Below are 19,655 nucleotides of genomic sequence, written 5' to 3'. Positions count from 1 at the left end.
TTTTCAGTAATCTTTCAGATGATTGGTGATTGGGAGAGTAGGATTAGTCAGGGTATAAGAATATAATTTGTGATGTAATTGCAATATAATTAATTTCCTGATTATTTACACATATCTACTGACACACATACGAGTGTGTCCAGAATCAGCAGAACGACTCCAGTGTGGTGACTGCTGTCATGACCTCTGGCGCTCTGTGCTGCTGACACGGTTTGGTCTCAAAAAGAGCAGCACACAACGCCCCTGAAGGCAAAGCCAGACCCACTGAACCTCAAACATGCACACTAACATCTACACTTGTGATTGTAGCAATAGTTGACCCAAAAATGAACATCCTGGCATCATTTACTCACCCTGATGTTTTTCAAAACCTGTATGATTGTTACTGTATACTTCAGAATACAGGAGTTATTTACTTCAATTTCTAGGCGTTTTTTTATTTTATTTTATTTTTTAGTTTTAAGTATTGATGCACCGAAATTTAAATTATTATGGTTTTTTTGCATTTTTTCCTCCATTGTAGGATTATTTTGCCATTTTTTTCACCATTGCATAAATTAAATAACCAAAATGTGTTTTTTTTTCTGCTTTTGTCTTGCTTTAAAAAAAAAATAATAATAATAATTACAAAACAACAATTAAAAAATATTTTCTTAATCCTTTTTTTTTTTTTTTTTTTTTTTTTTACATTCTAGAAGACATTATACCAAAGCATAATTTAACTTATAATTAATAAGTTAGTAAAATAATATTTTTTGGTTATTTTGAGACCTGCATCAAAGACATTTGATGTCTTTGCATGTCTTGCATTTGAGACTTGAGATCATGCATGTATTTTTTTTACTGTACAAATAAAGCCAGCCTTGCTTAGCAGAAGAGAATTCTTTTAAAACATTAGAATATATTACAGATCCCAATTTGAACACTATTTGTGAATGTTATAATGAATGTATTAATAGAACTGTTGTAGAGTAATTATGATTATCATTATTATAGTCCTTTTAATTTTATATTACAGAACAACAGTAAAATTACAATACAAACATTTATGAATTTTGATGAGTTGTTGACTTTTCTGAGCTTTTATTTAGGTAGAAACCCGCAGAAAGATCTCAGTGCTTCTTTTTGTTGACAACAGCATGTCAACATGTCTTTTAAAAAAATTAAGCAACTGAAGAGTAACACAGTTTCAGCAAAGTTTTCCTCATGCTTTGGACTTTGAATTTGAATGCATTAGAAAATATAACACTCTGCTGTTTATTCTGCACTTCAATCATCACATACAGTAGCCTAACCACAAGCAGCAGCCACCTCTTCTTCTCAACGGAGACATGTCATACAACACTAAACCATCTCTCGCTGTCGGTTCTTCGTGTTTGTAATGATTTCTCTGATAGTTTAAAATTTTGCTTATTTTTTATTATTTTGGTGAAAGAAAAACCTCAACATTCTGTCACAACTTAATATGGGTTTGGAATGAGTCAATGATTACAATTTAAATTTTAGTTTAAAAAATCCTGTTTAAACCATAACTTGAGGTTTTACTTATTTCACTGACACATCCTGCTTCGATGACTAACGTCCAGTTGCACTTACTCCTATTCTCATAAGATGCTTTGAATGGCTAGTCATGCACCACATCAAGTCTGCAAACCCCCCTCCCTGGACCCCTTCCAGTTTGCATATCGGTCCAACCGCTCAACTGATGAGGGCATCGCCACTGCCCTGTGCCTTGCGCTGCTTGATTTAACTTTTATATTTTATTTTAATTTTTTTTTTTACATGTCCTTATTTGTATATTTGTATATCTGTATTTATATGCTCCACTGTTAGTGTTATCTGTATGCACCAAGGGTCTGAGAGTAACGCAATTTCAATTTTCTGCATGTATGTGCTGTACATGTGGAAGAATTGACAATAAAGCAGACTTTGACTTTGACATTGAATTTGACAAATGCAATGTAATATAATGTAATGTATAATAATATATGTTCTTGGTTTGGTAATGCTTCAGTGAGTCAGTAGCAAAAATATCAAACACTGCTCAGACATAGAGATTTATACAGGTTTTTCATCCATAAAGAAGAGAAAATGCACATGTACACACACACACAGGACATATTCACTGTCAGCATGTCACCAACAGCGCAGAAGACAAACAGGTTTTGTGTCACATTAGGTCTGAGTGAGATGAAACTGCTGAGTGGAAAAGGTGGGAGAGTAGGACAGCTGAGAGTTATGAGACTTGGCTGACAGGAAGAGCCTGTTAAGTTATCAAATGTTATCAAAGAGAGACAGGAAATATTTTTGTCATGTTAAGAGATTAGAACACCCCCTCCCTGTTTAATTGCAGATCCAAAGAATATGGCCTCATTATATGACTAATAGTGTATGAAAGAGAGAAACAGCTCTGCATTCTGACAGAATCTTTGTATAATGCATTTTTTCAGTTTGTCAACAAAATATTACTCAGTAACTGTAATTATATTCAGTGGTTGGCCTTTTCACCCTTTGTTCAGAATGAGTAAGCTTTCATTTTTGCAAAGTTCCCTGTGGGGCCTATAGAATTATACAATTACAGAATTAGCAAATTATAATGTTATATTCTTATGGAGCTTATAATATGACAAAACAAATATATGTAAATTTGAATTATTGTCTAGACAAAAGCAATCTGTACTGTTTGAATAGCTCATAAAGCATGTTTGACTGTAGATCTAGTAATGTCAACAGGTTTGTGTGAAGGTTGGGTACTGCAAATATCATTGTATTTGTATGAATACTATTAGCTCAATTTGTGTATGTGAAAAAGATAACGGTAGTTTAAACGGGCATTTTTACACATCAGGTTTGAGAGAGACTGTGAGGGCAAATGAGGGATGAGTAGAGAAACTGAGAGGGAAGGAGAGAAAGAGAGAGAAATCTCCCTCTGGCCAAAATGAACAAGAACTAGGCCACGCTGTACCACACCTGAGCAAAGCCAAAACAGCTGATGCTTCTTTTTTTTATTTACCTTTTAGATTTATGGAGAAAAAAAAAAAAACTACTGTAACTTTGTTTTTGCATGGCAAAGCTCAGCGTCCTCTTGTCTGACCATAGTGGTGTCTGAGAAGCAGCAAGAACGTAACTTCTTGTGTATATGGCAGTGTGTTCAGGAGTTTAGGTTGCATCACTGTGGCTGAGCTCCTCTGGGTTTCAGATGTGGCCTTATAAAACACACCTCTGAGCCAAATGCAGATTAATGAAACAAATTGTTTCAAACAAAAGAGCCTGAGCAAATATTTGCACAAGCCTGACATTATTTGCCACACCTGTCTGATTCCACAGAGGAAAAATCATCTTAAAGAAATCACTCTGTTGGATTAAACAAATTTTTATTTTATTTTATTCCATGTATTATTTTGTTTTATTTGACTGTGAAATGAAGGCTTGCTTATTCCTATATAATGATCTAACAGTTTGAGTGCGTGAGAAAAAGAGAGTATCAGTTCACTAAAGACCACCAAAGGTGAATTCTCACCTGTGCTGTAATTCAGAGCTTCATGCCTCTATGGCGCCTCTGTTGACATAATGTGTTATTGCAACCAAACAAAAAAAGCAGGTATGCAGCAGGTAAGCAAGAGACAGATTACTGTAAAATGCTCTCCTTTTTTTATGCAGATATGTAATGATTTGCCTTTTTTTTTATCATGCGCAGTAATATTATAAATATATAAAATTAAATATATATATATATTTTTTTTTTAGATAAATATATATAGGCTATATATAGCTTAAATACCAGATGAATCAGCTTTATACATGTATCAGTCGTGTTGCTCATGGAATTAAAAGCAAAAGGGTTGCGTTTATGAAAGGGTGAAGATCAAAGAAATCTGCTTAGGTTTTAATGAAATGATGCAATTAAGATGTAAATTAGAGATTAAAGTGCATGTGTACGCGCATACATGTGAACTATTAATTTGTTCATACTAATATTTGTTTCGAATTAGTCTAATTGTGCGAAAAGTTAGTTTAACGAAGCTGAAGAAATTCAAAAAAAAAAAAAAAAATCGAATTAAACGTGCTGAACCTAAAAAAAAACTGATTCGAGGAATGAGTGTGATTTCCCTCTTTACTACTTACAGACAACCCCGTTCATCATGGAATAGCGTGGCTTATACAGCCGGCTGGAGAGGTTGCAGTATAGAAAATGAATGAGATGTCGAGTGTGTGATGTATTACACCACTACAAATGAAACCGGTATTGTACCACGTGGTCACCGTGACTGATAATTCATTTATTGATCATCAGTAACGCGGATAAGGGACCGTTTGCGTTCATACATGTGTGTAAGAGAGGGCAACAGCGGGAGAGGAGAAAAAAGATAAACGTTGAAGCATGATCCCTGCTCTCCTCTTTCTCTTCCCGAACGCAGAGCGCGAGGCTCCGCTGCACGCGCGCGCGCACACTCACACACACACTGACGCACCCAGTGACACACACACTGAACCAGCAAAGAGAGGGAAGAATGAGGAAGAACTCGCACGCACATTTCATCTCTCACAGATTTGCAGATAAAGCATCAGATATTTGATCGCTACGGGTCTGTTTGGGGAAAAACACGCGTATATGGAAATCGGAGGGTGCATTTAATACTCGCGTGGTTCTCTAATCTTTCCTGCATCTCCTATATAAAAACCTAAAACTAATGAGAGCTGGGATACTACTGACGGCTTCCTTCACGCACCGTCACCGTTAACACTCCTGCTGCCGTTTTCCCACAGACTGACTACTTCACGGAACACCGTTACGGTAAGAGGACCTTCTTAATATTTATATATTATGGGTTTGCATGTAGCAATGCTGGCGATATCGTTGCACGAGGGTTAATATGGTGCCACCGGCAAACCGAGTATCACATTCACATCATCATTACGGAGAGTGACCCATACAGAGGTGCGCTCTCGTGCCCGTCCGGTGCGGTCCGGTCCGGTCCGCAGTGGCTCGCGGGTGATGCTTTAACCGGCGGTTCGACTTCACCTCGTTTTACGGGATTCTGATGGGCACATGAAAGTTGTATTAAACACTGGTTGCAAGATCCCCCGCGATCTATGAGCACATCACGAAAAAAGCCCTTAAAGCAACCGTGGCCAACGTTTATCCGAACAATAAGAGCACCCAAATAAGAAATGATGCGCGTCCGCATCGCGTACGATGTGGGATAACAGATGTTTCATCAGTGGATGGGGTAGAGGTGCTGAATGAGAGCAGTAGGTTGCGGTAGATGTGAATGAGAGTGAGCGAGTAGATTTGAGCAGTGCTGAATTAAAGCGCTCTGTTTTCGATTCTTTTGCATTCTAGATCGCTAAACTGACCGAGGTTAAACGATCGTTCAAGCTACCGAAATGCGTATGATTACATAATTATGTAGAGGCATCATAAAAGCTTAGTGGTTTTGTTTCATGTGAATGTGTGAGTAATGTATGCAAGCTTTTGCTGTGCACTATGCCCATTGATGACTGCAGATATGAGTGTGTGTGTGTGTGTGTGTGTGTGTGTGTGTGTGTGTGTGTGAGACACTGTGGGTGTGTGCCCATGCATGTGTTTTGCACCATGATAAGTGTTTTTTCTTCTTGCCTCAGAGGCAGACTGCCACCCTTTGTATGATGGTGCATTTTGCAGGCATTGATTTAAGTAAGGTCTGCTTACTTGCAATCAAGCACCATGCAGCATCCCAATCTGAACCAACTGCTCTGGACAAATAGCGAGAAACAACTAGAAGAATGTAACTGAGCACTATAGGCTTAAGGGAGCATGTGGACTTGTTTATGCATTCTTGTTGAAATGAACCTGATGATTGAATTGATAAACAAATTTGACCCTTAGATAATCTAGGACAGATGCTCTAGAATGAGTTTTTTTGTTTGTTTGTTTGTTTTACCTGACATTTTGGGAATGTGCCTTTCAGCAAATGCTGATGAAATGTTCCAAAAATGTCAGCCTTGAATCAGTGGCGTAATAGCGCAACAGTTTTTGAGAACACGTGTGTCGATGTTTGTTATTGATCAATGTCCTGGTTTCATTTCAATAGTTGCTTGATCTTTATTTTCTCTTCATCCCACTTTTCTCTTTCTATTATAGCAGAAGTTTGCCACCGAGTAAGGAATGATGAGGCATCGTGAGACCTCCCCACGCCTCTTCCTGAGCTTTCAGTGTCTAGTCATCATGGTGATACTTCTCTGCAACGTCCACCATGTGACAGCGGAACATGCTTCAGACCACAGCCAAGATCATAGTTCTCCTTCCAACAAGTCTTTGAGCTGTGGTGGGTCAGCTACATGTGCCCCAGGAGTCATCCTTCCGATGTGGGAGCCCCCAAATCCTTCGTTTGGAGACAAGGTAGCCCGAGCCACAGTTTACTTTGTGGCAATGGTATACATGTTTCTAGGAGTATCGATTATTGCTGACCGCTTCATGGCTTCCATCGAGGTCATCACCTCTCAGGAAAAGGAGATCACCATTAAGAAATCCAATGGTGAAACGACCACTACAACTGTACGCGTCTGGAACGAAACTGTGTCCAACCTCACCCTCATGGCTCTGGGGTCTTCAGCTCCTGAGATTCTGCTCTCGGTCATTGAAGTGTGTGGCCATAACTTTGAAGCCGGTGACCTCGGACCCTCTACCATTGTCGGCAGTGCAGCTTTCAACATGTTCGTCATTATTGGAATCTGTGTCTACGTGGTGCCCGATGGAGAGCATCGCAAAGTGAAACACCTGCGTGTCTTCTTTGTCACCGCCACTTGGAGCATCTTCGCTTACTTGTGGCTCTACCTGATCTTGGCTGTTATCTCGCCGGGTGTTGTCCAGGTGTGGGAAGGTCTTCTCACTCTTTTCTTCTTTCCAATTTGTGTGGTCTTTGCCTGGATCGCTGACCGCCGCCTCCTGTTTTACAAGTATGTTTACAAGCGCTACCGAGCTGGCAAGCACCGAGGCATGATCATCGAGACGGAGGGGGACCGTCCCCTGCCATCCAAGGTAGATATCGAGATGGATGGGAAGATGCTGAACTCTCACGCAGTGGACTTCTTGGATGGAACTCTGGCTTTGGAACTGGAGGACAAAGATCTAGATGATGAGGAAGCAAGACGTGAAATGGCGAAGATCCTGAAGGAACTGAAGCAGAAACATCCCGATAAAGAGGTGGAGCAGTTGATTGAACTCGCTAATTACCAGGTGCTCAGCCAGCAGCAGAAGAGCCGTGCATTCTACCGATGCCAAGCCACCCGCTTAATGACCGGAGCAGGTAACATTCTGAAGAAGCATGCGGCGGACCAAGCTCGTAAAGCAGTGAGCATGCAAGAGGTTCGCAGTGACACTGGAGAGAATGACCCGATTTCAAAGATCTTTTTTGACCCTGGCTCTTACCAGTGCCTGGAAAACTGTGGAACCGTGGCAGTGAATGTGATCCGACGTGGAGGCGATCTCAACCAGATGGTGTCTGTGGAATTCCGCACCGAAGATGGAACCGCAAACGCCGGCTCAGATTACGAATTCACAGAAGGCACTGTCGTTTTCAAGTCAGGTGAGACGCAAAAGGAGATCCGAGTTGGAATTATTGACGATGACATCTTTGAAGAGGATGAGAACTTCCTCATCCACCTCAGCAATGTCCGTGTACTTCACGAGGGTGATGAGCCAGAGACCACTGAAGCCAATCACATGGAGACCATCGCAACTCTCGGTGTGCCCTCTACAGCAACAGTCACCATCTTTGACGATGACCATGCTGGAATCTTCACCTTTGAAGAGCCAGTCACCCACATTAGTGAGAGTGTGGGTGTCATGGAAGTGAAGGTACTGCGTACGTCTGGTGCCCGTGGGGTGGTGTCACTGCCATATAAAACCATTGAGGGAACTGCGCGAGGAGGGGGAGAGGACTTTGAAGACTCCCATGGTATTCTGGAGTTCCAAAACGACGAAATCTTGTAAGTCATAATCTCTATTTACAGTAAAATAAATATTATTTATATATATATATATATATATATATATATATATATATATATATATATATGGGTTCCTGTCCTGATGGGTCACTACTAAAATATTATAGTTAAGAAGAACTGTGTAAGACAGTATGAATATAATTTGTGTTAGGATAGTGCCCTGTCAGAGCAGGAATGTAATGCATGTAAGATTTTTTTGAATTGTATGTGCTTGATGGAGCATCATGCTTGATGCTAAGTTTTTTGCTGTGTGACATCAGTGATGTCACCGTGATATCAGAAGCATTATGTGCAAAGAGCAGCCGATAGAGGATGTCATCAAAAAGAAACTCCCCATATCTACTTCTCATCTTCTTTTCTTCTCCATCTTTTTATGTACAGTATCTTTCACAATTCTCTCGCTTTATATTTCAGCCTCAAAGCCTGATTCCTCAGTCAGTGGAAATGATAGTGATTATGATATTCTGTTCGGCAGATGTTTTGCTGTTTTATTTTCTGCTTATTTATTATTTTATCGACTGCTTTGTGTAATCTTCGTAAATGTTTAATGAGTTGTCTTTTTGCTTTTGACTACAGCTTCTGACTCAAGTTTGTTGTTTCTCAAGATTATGCATGAATGCGTGTTGTTGATCTTATGAGTATATTCCCTGTTAAACAGCAAAACATCTTAAACCAGACTGAGCTGGTTAGCTGGTCTTGTTTAGTCCTGGTCAGGCTGGTTTATGGAGGCTTTGGGCACTTTAGGTAAACCACGCTAGGAGACTAACTTAACCCTTTAAGCCCTAAGGCCATTTTTGCCTCACTGAAGTTGTTTTTTTCTAAGATACACAAAAATAATGACTCGAAGACTATAGCAAGGAGAGTCAAAAGGTTGGTATTGTTTGATAGAAAACTTTCTGTACTTTCAGCAGAAAAAAAAATTATTACAATTATTTCATTTGGACATTCTCATGCTGAGAAAAAATGTAAGAAAAATTTGAGTGCTCAAGAGATATTTATCATATCTGTCTTTTTTGACATTCAGTATCTCAGGACAGAAATAAGGTAGGAGAAAAATTATTTTTGATGATGTTCCTCAGCACGTTAGCAGTATCTGTTACATATTTTGTGGTGATAGCATAAAGTATCCAAAAAGTACAGTATCTTGTAACAAAGCAGACCTTTTTGTTTAGCTCTTGATTCATTTTAAAATGAATTTTAAAAACTGTTGTTTTCTGAGTGCCATACACAAAAATAATGAATCATAACTTCAAGACCATAGCAAGGAGAGTCAAAAGGTAGGTTGTATCTGATTATATTTTCTATGCATTTGAATATTCTCATGCTGAGAAATAGGTGATGGAATGTAAGAAAAATTTGTGTGGTCAAGGGAAATTTTCATATCACCCCTATTTGACAATCAATATCTCATTAAAGAAATAAGGTAGGAGAAAATTACATTTTTGGTGATGTTCCCCAACATGCGTGCTGAATGTGGATGACATTTTGTGGTGATATCATGAAGTAATCAAAAATTACAGCAATTACAGCCCTTCTCTTAGCCCTTTAAAGTTTTGAAATTGTTGTTTTGAATTTTAAGTAATGCCTCACTCAAGTTAAGTCAAAGCCCCAAATAATAATAATAATAATTTGTTTTATTCTATGCAAGACCTTTCAAATGACATATGACTATCTGAGCTGTATTTATAAAAAAAAATGTGTAAATTATATACAGGTGCTGGCTCTGTGGGAAGTTGTGGCCTAGTGGTTAGAGAGTTTGACTCCTAACCCTAGGGTTGTGGGTTTGAATCTCGGGCTGGCACTACCACGACTTAGGTGCCCTTGAGCAAGGCATCAAACCCCCAACTGCTCCTTGGGTGCTGCTGCATAAATGGCTGCCCTCTGTGTGTGTGCACTTGCGATGGGTTAAATGCAGAGCATGAATTCTGAGTATGGGTCACCACACTTGGCTGAATGTCATGTCACTTTTTTAAAAATTAGAATATCATAAAAAAGTTGATTTATTTAACTAATTCCATTCAAAAAGTGAAACTTGTACATTATATTCATTCATTACACAGACCGATGTATTTCAAAGGTTTATTTATTTTAATTTTGATGATTATAACTGACAACTAAGGAAAATCCCAAAGTCAATATCTCCGAAATTTTGAATAGTACTTAAGACCAATACAAAGAAAGTATTTTTAGAAATCTTGGCCAACTGAAAAGTATGACACTGAAAAGTATGAGCATGTACAGCACTCAGTACTTAGTTGGGGCTCCTTTTGCCTGAATTACTGCAGTAATGCGGCGTGGCATGGAGTCGATCAGTCTGTGGCACTGCTCAGGTGTTATTAGAGCCCAGGTTGCTCTGACAGTGGCCTTCAGATCTTCTGCATTGTTTGGTCTGGCATATCGCATCTTCCTCTTCACAGTACCCCGTAGATTTTCTATGTGGTTAAGGTCAGGCAAGTTTGCTGGCCAATTAAGAACAGGGATACAATGGTCCTTAAACCAGGTACTGGTAGCTTTGGCACTGTGTGGAGGTGCCAAGTCCTGTTGGAAAATGAAATCTGCATCTCCATAAAGTTGGTCAGCAGCAGTAAGCATGAAGTGCTCTAAAACTTCCTGGTATACAGCTGCGTTGACCTTGGACCTCAGAAAACACAGTGGACCAACACCAGCAGATGACATGACACCCCAAACCATCAATGTCTGTGGAAACTTTACACTGGACCTCAAACAACGTGGATTGTGTGTCTCTCCTCCCTTCCTCCAGACTATGGGACCCTGATTTCCAAAGGAAATGCAAAATGTACTTTCATCAGAGAACATAACTTTGGACCACTCAGCAGCAGTCCAGTCCTTTTTGTCTTTAGCCCAGACGAGACGCTTCTGACGCTGTTATTCAAGAGTGGCCTGACACAAGCAATACGACAGCTGAAACCCATGTCTTGCATACGTCTGTGTGTAGTGGTTCTTGAAGTACTGACTCCAGCTGCAGTCCACTCTTTGTGAATCTGCCCCACATTTTTTAATGGGTTTTGTTTCACAATCCTCTCCAGGGTGCGGTTATCCCTATTGCCTCCTCTCTATTAATGTGCTTGGACACAGAGCTCTGTAAACAGCCAGCCTCTTTTGCCATGACCTTTTGCGTCTTGCCCTCCTTGTGAAAGGTGTCAATGGTCATCTTTTGGACAACTGTCAAGTTTTGAGTTGAATTTTCTGAGATTTAGTTGTCAGTTGTAATCATCAAAATGAATGAACATTTGAAATATATCAGTCTGTGTGTAATGAATGAATATAATATACAAGTTTCACTTTTTGAATGGAATTAGTGAAGTAAATCAACTTTTTGATGATATTCTAATTATATGACCAGCACCTGTATATATTTTTTTCATTTATTAGCAAATAAATCGACACTTTTTTGAAACCTGAGCTTTCAAATGATGTCCAGTTTTTGTTAATCAAGGCAGTGGTTTGGAAAAATATGATTAGTAATATTGATGCAGAGGGGGGGCTCTGGTACACGTCAGTTTAGAGAGACTGCTCAATGCCCATTTAGAGTTGATCAAAAAATTACATTCTTAAAATGATACCTTTTTTTAGTTATTTCATTCATGGGGTTGCTTAGTCATTTTTATTGCCAGCGGGATACCTCTGGTTAAAAGGGTTAAACCAGCCAAGTCCAGTAAGCTAGAATGGTTTAAGCTAAATTGCAAAGGTTCCTTGCCATGTGACCCATGGATTTCTCATGCTGACATTATGACAACATACATTTTCTATGCTACAGATCTTCGTGTGAGTGTGTTTTGTTGTTAGCTGACAAGCTGTTGCTTGACATGAGAGGGAAGCCTCAAAGCTATCTCAAACATATCTCTTGCACCTGAGCAAAGGTTGTTGAAAGTGAATAATCAGCCCATCTGCATAAGACATACGCTAAAACAGAAAATCGTCCATCTGCCCTAGAATGCAGTACAAGGCGTTAGGCAAGCAGATTGACCGATTGTAACAGGCCATGTATATTTTAACCAGATTCAAAGCAGATGTTGACAGTCAGACTTTTAGGGGCCTGTTGGCCAGTTGCATACTTTCCATAGAGCAAAGCTGTGCGTGCCTTTTAAGTGGATTTTAATAACACTCCTGTAACGAAAGGATGAAGGGATAGAGGGTGTGTTGTGCGCTGTACAGGACTATAGACAGAATCGGGTCCGCTTGCAGCTCAATGCTCATTCAAAAACTCTGATGTTTTGATTTCCTTAGGATCTTAAAAATTTCCAGAACATATAATTAGAACATTATCTCAGCATTCTGGAATATGAGTGTGGAACAAGACTGGAATGCAGGGTTACCTCACTGTGCAGGACCATGATTTATTGCACTTTCTGAGTCCTTTTGGAACAGTTTGGACGCTCTGTTTACTAAATACACCCCTGTGAAAGTTATTCACTCCAGAACAGTGTTTGACCATGCTTAGAAACATTCCGGATGTCAGTGAAAGAAGAATGCACTGCCAAAATCTCTCTTTAGTGCCAAACTGTTAACATCACAGATGTGCTTGCAGTCACACAACTTTTAATTTCATCACATGCATGTGTGGTCTCGTCTCACTGTCACACGAAAGATCATCTAGATTCAAACTCATGTGGTAAATATCAGTTCAATGTGCCCTTTATTTTGGTGGCTTCTGGGTGTAATGGTTGTGCTTTGGTGGTGTCATGGGATGTTAAGAATTCCAGGCCAGACCTCATGGAGGGAGACACGGCTGTGAAGCACCATCGTGCTGCGATGCCCTTGAACAAAACCCAGATGCAAGGCAGAATGCATTGCTCTGGAAAATGGAAAAAATGTAATGAGAAAATAGATGATCTACATCCCAGAGCCAGAGGCAAACTCCACCCTAATTTCAGTGTTGCAGTTTGGAAGAGAAAACACAGATCTAAAGTTTGAGCTCCTCACAGGCCTGTGGTTTCTTTGCTCCCATTGGTTTATTCCGAGAGTCAGGAGCACTGGCATTAACTGATAAGCAGATTTCAGCAGAGCTAGAACACCTGTCAGACACAATGTCCCACGCATCCCCTGATCATTGCTTGTTTGCTAATTAAATATTTGGCTTACTGATTATTCTTAGGGCTCACAGTCACAATACATTAAAACATTTTGAGAAAATTCACAGATTCTCCTTGAGTCTGCTGATGAATGTTTTATACGGTATCAGGTTCTGTTGAATTTAATGTCATTCGTGTTTTTGCATTTAATGTCTTTAACTTTCAGATTCAACTCATGAATTTTTATAAATTTAATTTGATGTATCACATATAATAAAGTATTGCAATTTAAAATGTAACAAAATGTAACTCTTAGTCAAGGCAAATTTTGAATATTGACTCAACAAAGGTTTATTTTAAAGTTTTGTATATATATATATTGTATATATAGATTTGTAGACCTTACTGACAGATGGATAGATGTTTTAAAAGTTCACTTTTATGAATGTGTATTTAGTTGATCTATTTAATCCTATGAAATAAATGATCTTTTGTGGATCTGAATGGAAGAACACTTCCAGTTCCAATTCAGCTTTGAGTGATGTGGCTATTAAGTTCAAACTTCAACTCAACACTGAAAGGATGCCAGTTATTCAGTTCTGAATTTTGCTCAACCCTGGTTTATATTCATTTCCGCCAGATCTCACTTTAAAAATATTTGCCAGACATAAAATATAATACACAGGGTCACAGTGTACACAGATTCAGAGAACCGCTGCATTATCAGTTCTAACTGGTATTTTGACATTTGTGTTCATGAAATGCCAGGGCAGTGGGGGAGTCATGCTAAAGCTTGTACATCTGTTATTTGCAGGTTTGCACATGGTCATCCAGGTTTATTTTATGTCATTTTGAAGCAGCCATTGTTAAGATGTCCTTGAGATCAGGTTTAGATCAGATAAAGCAGACAAATTTATGGGATAATGTGTATGAAAAAAAACAAAAAGCATGCAGGTGTAAGTAATAAAACGGTATGACAGATGACATTTGTATCTGTATCAGACAACTTAATCATCAGACCGTCCCGCTGGACAGGCTCAGAATGAGATGAAAGATGGAAGAAATGAAGGCTAAACATAAGGGAGATAGTAATGTGTTGAGAAAAGATAAGTCATTTTTTTCTACTTTTTGTTCTAGAAATACAATAGGTTAATTGTAAATATTTTATAGTTAATATTAATTTAGTAAATATCGAATTGTTTTTCTTGCATATTAGTTCTTGCTCTTCTATTTTATGTCTCCACATTTTGTTAAACAAAACAATGTTGTCATGGATAAACCTCTGAAAATAAAAGTTTTTAGGAGATGCACAAATAACAAATTAAAAAGACGTTTTCTTTTTCTATGTGATTTTATTTAGAAGACTTAACATTTGTGAAAGTCATTCTTGCAGCTTGACTTACTGCCTAAATGGCAAGTGAGTTTAATGACCTGCCAAAGCCAGTTTTTGCTTGGTAATTGTCGATTCTTTTGGCACAAAGTAAAGAAATAGGAAGAGTAAAGAGAGAAAGGGAATGAGAGAGACACAGGGTCAGGTTTGAAGTGTTAATCTGCCTTCTCTTATTAGAGCCAATAACAGCTGCAAGAAAAAGAAAAGAGTATTCACACACACAGAAACACCACATGCAGACACAGGCTCACACACACTGGGAAGCAGCCGATCCTATACAGGGGTCATTCTCACACCATTATGAGTAAGGAGGATTTTGGTTAAATTTGGTTAGATTTTAGATTTAATTAAATTGTGGTGTGTATACCATGTGTTTTATATACACAGTATTTTAACAAGATTTGAGATTGGAATAGATTTTTAGTAATGCAGTGTGTCGGTACTAATAGTAATCACTGAATAATTCTTATGTATATTTTGTTTAATTTTAATAAGTCTTTTATTTATTCATATATATATATATATATATATATAATTTCTTTTTTTCTTTTCTTTTCTTTTCTTTTTTTTTTTTTAGAAATTGACTCAAAATACAAAGCTCATCAGCACTGAACTGCCATATTTGCCCACCAGATTTAACAGTCTTAAAAGATACAAATCTTCAAAATGTAACAGAATATTTTAGCACAGACAAGGCAAAATTAATAGAAATGTTTAAGAGATCACAAGATTAAGTTAATATCACTGACTTTCTACAGTTATAATCAATAACATTTCATAAACACTTTTTTGTGAGCAGGCCATCAAGATTTGCAACGTGCCTCTTGTAACATAGTGCAGTGATCCATTCATTCACACAAACACACACACACACACACACACACTCATAGACATGCTTGCACACTCTTTAAATGCTCATAAAGGCTATTATCTGTCTCATGAATTACAATTAAGAGTGATATTATTCAATTAAACGTTGCAGGAAAAATATTTTTTCATTATTTGCCATAAACTAATGGAGCAAAGAAAATAATCCCACTTCACCTGGAAGTGTCATTCATTCATTTGAAAGCCATTATGGTATTTAAAAGTAATGAGTGCAGTTGATTACTGCTCTTAATGATGTGGAAAGCCTGTAATATGTTACTGTGTATAATAGAACTCCATTAAATGCTAATAATGAAACCAATATTAACCAAGATTTCATATTGGTCTCCTCAGATACTTTCCTATTCTCTCTCCTTCTGTCTGCTAGCGTCTGTCTTTCTGGCCCTGTCTCTTTTTCTCACTCTGACAGTGGCATGAAAAATGTTGCATTCTGGGCAGAGAGTGTGTGTCTGTAATGAGAGGGTTATTAACAGTGATGTTTCGATTAGCACACGAGCTTCCTGTGCAGGTGGGAAGGGAGTGTTTCTGTCAGATGTCCTGAACTCTCACTCACCCCCGAGAGCTGAGTCAAGCCTCACTAATGAACACCCCGACATACTGTCACTGTCACCCGCGCTCCAGTCCCCTTTCAGCTCTATCAGCGCTTTTTTGCCTTCATTTCCTTCTTCCGTACTTGCTTTCTATCACTCTTAAGAACTATAATATTTAGTGCTTAAGGATTTGAACAAACACCTGTCCTTAAGTAATAAATACCACATATGGAGATCAGATACAGTATATAATGTAAGTAAGTTATTTAAATTAACTACTGGTATTGATCATGGATACATGTAAATTAATAAAAGTAATAAAAGCTTTATAGTTTAATAAGAATATATTTCTGAGAATATGTATTAACTTCCCTACTTTTGTGTGTGTATGTGAAAAGGTGAGTGTTTATTGTCTTTCTGGTTCATGTTTCTCTCTCGGTGTGTGTTGGAGCTCACGCGTGTGTGTTTGTTTGTTATGGGTCACTCTGGTGCGAGTCCTTTCTCACATAGGTGGGTGAGAAGGTAATAGGGGATTGGAGAAATGAGAAAGAAATAGAAAATGAGAAGAGGATAAGGCAGTGGATTGTTTGTTGTGTTTCATCTTCCCTGGCAGGTGCTGAGCAAACAGGTGGGGATTACTTCTGCCAAAACACTGCTATTACTATTTACTGTAACTAGAGAACACACACTGTGTGTGCGTGCTTTATTCCCCTTAAGAGTTTCTTCTTTTTGACCTGAAATATTACAGGAGAACACTAACAGTAGTCACACAGATAGACCGGATGCTTCTTTTTAAATCGGCTTCCTGTGCTAGAAGTGAATTGATTTACAGAAGTAGTTTCATAGTAGTTGGACATCACAGAGTAGGACCCTTTACACTGTCTCTGCTTCTCACTTTCTCTTTCCTACCTGGGCCTTGTTCAGATGTTTTATGTTTATACATGACCCACGCAGATTTCCGCATGAATTGAAATGCCCATCATGCATGCATATGCCAGTTCCTTTTTTGCTTGTTTATGAAATAATTTGTTATTTTTTTCAGTTGCCAGTGCAAGTGCAATACTCTCAGCTGTATTCAATGCAATGTTTTAACAACAACCATTTTACAGAGTCCTGCAGATACGTATTTAATAAAATAGGTGCAGAAAAGTTGGGAAAAGTCTGCTGATTTAGTGTGGGCCTGAACATGAAGGGGGAAAAAATCACTCCTTCATCCAGTCACTCGGAATGAATGTGTCTGGATTAAAAAGGAAATGGTTAAAGGGTGCATATCATGGAAAACAGGCTTTTGCTTGCGCTGGTGAAATTGCAGAGTTTGATGTAATGCGTAGAAAATACACTAAAACACTGTTCATACGGGGCCAGTTTTCTTTCCTGAGGAGGTCAGGTAGATTTGTATTGCATGCACACTGTGTGATTTTAATCAAACATGTTGTTTTTTCACCTGCACGACCTGTACAAAAAATTGCTTACTCTTTTTTTATTGATTTATTGTTCTGTTTTTTTTGTTGTTTTTGCTTTCATTACTCAAGAGGAATATCAGTGATAGTAGTCAATTATTTTTTCACAGCATTACTCATTTATTTTGATCGTCATTGAATACTGTCATTAATGCAAATTTTGTCACATTACTGGTGCATCTTCATTACATAATTAAATGCTTTGCAAACTTACTGAGTAAAATGAAATATCTTTATGAATAAATAAATTAATTAAAAGATTGTTCACACTAAAATTTAATTTCTTTCATTGTATAAACATCGTTTTTTTATTTTTTCATGGAAAGACATACAGGTCTGGAATGGCATAAAGGCGTATACATGATGACAGAATTTTAATTCAGAGTGAGCTTTTTGGTTGATCCTATTAATACCAACTCGAATGAATCAGTGCACAAGATGGAAGTTAATAACTTTATTCTTTTCACTTGCTTAGAAGTAAGCCAGTCATAACAGAAGTTCTTTGGAAGTCATAAAGGTACAGCACAAGAAAGAAAAAAAAAAACCTGAGAATGGAAGCGGGTGGAAAATAGTCATCAGAAACTGAATTATGGTGCAAGAAACCTTTTGCAACCAATATAAGTTGACTTCAGAGGAAAAAAAAATAATAAAATGCCACAAAAGTGTGAGATATGACCCCCTTAAATCCAGAGCGGTGCGTAAGGCTCAGTCAGGAGCAGTGAGTTAGTGTGTTTGTCTATATGTATAAAGAAAGAGAGAGAGCTGAACTTACAAAAAGTCATCACTAAGCAACAGACGTGATGGAGTGGCTGCCGTTCTACAGGTTACAAATGAGGAAAAAGAAACGGGGAGAAAATAGCACTGAGAGGGAGGCAAAAAAGGGGTGCTTTTTAAATGAGCAAATGGTGCATGTGGAAACATTGGCATGGTTCTCTTTAAAGATTAGTGGAGCAGGAAAATCCTGCTGCCGGTGGAGACCGATCCCCCTGGATTAGATCAATTTTACACACCTTTACCAGACTTATGACACACACACACTTAAACACACAAAGTCTGAGCTATCATCCTTCTTTCAAGTTGGCCTTTCGCCTTCTGCAGTGGAACTTTTAAGCTGCTGATCTTTCTCCTGTGACGTTTCGAAAGATTAAAACTTCCTGCACTAATCTACGGTGGCCCGCAGGTCCCATTTCTTTCCGAACAAATCCAGGCACAGCTAGATGTGGCACTTTTTACGGTGAAGTTTCCCAAGTTGGGCAGAAAGTGAGGGCGATTCCTCTGGCCGACACAAGTGATTTGCTGAATGTCAGTTCAGACGCTGGCCTGCAGCGAAGGAAGGGGCATTAATGCTTATTAACTCTCTGAAAAGGAGGTTATTAAATGTCCCGGGTTCAGTAATGAGCTCAGCTTTAGATTCATGATGTTGAAACAAGCACAAGAAGAGATCCATCCTCATTATAGAAGAACGAAGGCAGGAGAAGAAAAAAGACAGAGAAGGGAGAGAGAGGCAGTATGTTTAGATTCTTATTCATATGTAATATTACACCTTTTTTGGTTGGATTTCAACTTTTAGTTTCATAAACAAGTATTTTGGCAATGTCAAGAATGCTCACACAGTGCAGCATGTGGGTGATCCTTCAGTTCAGCCACTTTTGACTACTTGAGATGTGGAAAATGTAAGCCTATACTTCTATCTATGTAGAAATCAGGATTTTTGAATTTTATGGTTTTTTTGTTTTTTTTGTCAGTTTTTGTTATGTGAGATTGCAAGGATATTGATGTTGCGTATGTTGGTAATATGTGATAACTTATATTATTATTATGATAAGATTTCTTAATATATTTAAAAAGGCTTAATTTATGTGATCAAAAATACAGTTTTCATAATTGTAATTTATTCCTATCATACTACACTCTTCAGTGTCACATGATTCTTCAGAAATCATCCTTATATGCTGATTTGCTGCCCAAGAAATATTACTTGTTATTATCAAATTATCTTTCTTTAAAAAAATTTTTTGTGTAAACCATGATACATTTGTTAATGATTCTTTGATGAATAGAAAGTTCAAAAGGACAGCATTTATTTATTTATTTTTGTTACAATGTAAATTTCCTGCATTCTTACTGAATATAAATATTAATTTCTTCAGTAAAATCTTATTGATACCAAACTTTTGAAAAATAGAGTTTATCTACAGTATATTTAATTGTACAGGGTCTTAGGACAATGAACAAAATATACATTTCTGCCACTTTTTTATAAAAAATGTTAATAGTGTGAAAGTTAAAAAGTCTGGCAAGGCCCCAATCAGTGGATTTCTGTCTAAGTTAACCTTTTAAAACTTTAATTGTACCTCTTAAA

At 38.0% G+C, this 19,655-nt stretch overlaps 1 protein-coding gene across 6 annotated transcripts in view; it reads left to right on the top strand.

The window, feature by feature from the left end:
- The window catches only part of slc8a1b (solute carrier family 8 member 1b), an 89,436-nt gene that overhangs the window by 9,361 nt on the left and 60,420 nt on the right, over positions 1-19,655 (top strand). For 2 of the 6 annotated variants that reach the window (XM_052580629.1, XM_052580628.1), the window contains exon 2: positions 6,125-7,971. In XM_052580629.1, coding sequence (XP_052436589.1) covers positions 6,149-7,971 — 1,823 coding nt within the window. In that variant the 5' untranslated portion in view covers positions 6,125-6,148. Of the gene's footprint in view, positions 1-4,196; positions 4,796-6,124; positions 7,972-19,655 lie in introns of those variants that run through there. The other 4 variants (XM_052580633.1, XM_052580631.1, XM_052580627.1 and 1 more) reach the window with 4 other exon arrangements.

Source organism: Carassius gibelio, chromosome B17 (assembly GCF_023724105.1).
Source record: "Carassius gibelio isolate Cgi1373 ecotype wild population from Czech Republic chromosome B17, carGib1.2-hapl.c, whole genome shotgun sequence".
In the NCBI taxonomy this organism is placed as follows: domain Eukaryota; kingdom Metazoa; phylum Chordata; class Actinopteri; order Cypriniformes; family Cyprinidae; genus Carassius; species Carassius gibelio.
This window is presented reverse-complemented; position numbering and strand designations above follow the sequence as displayed.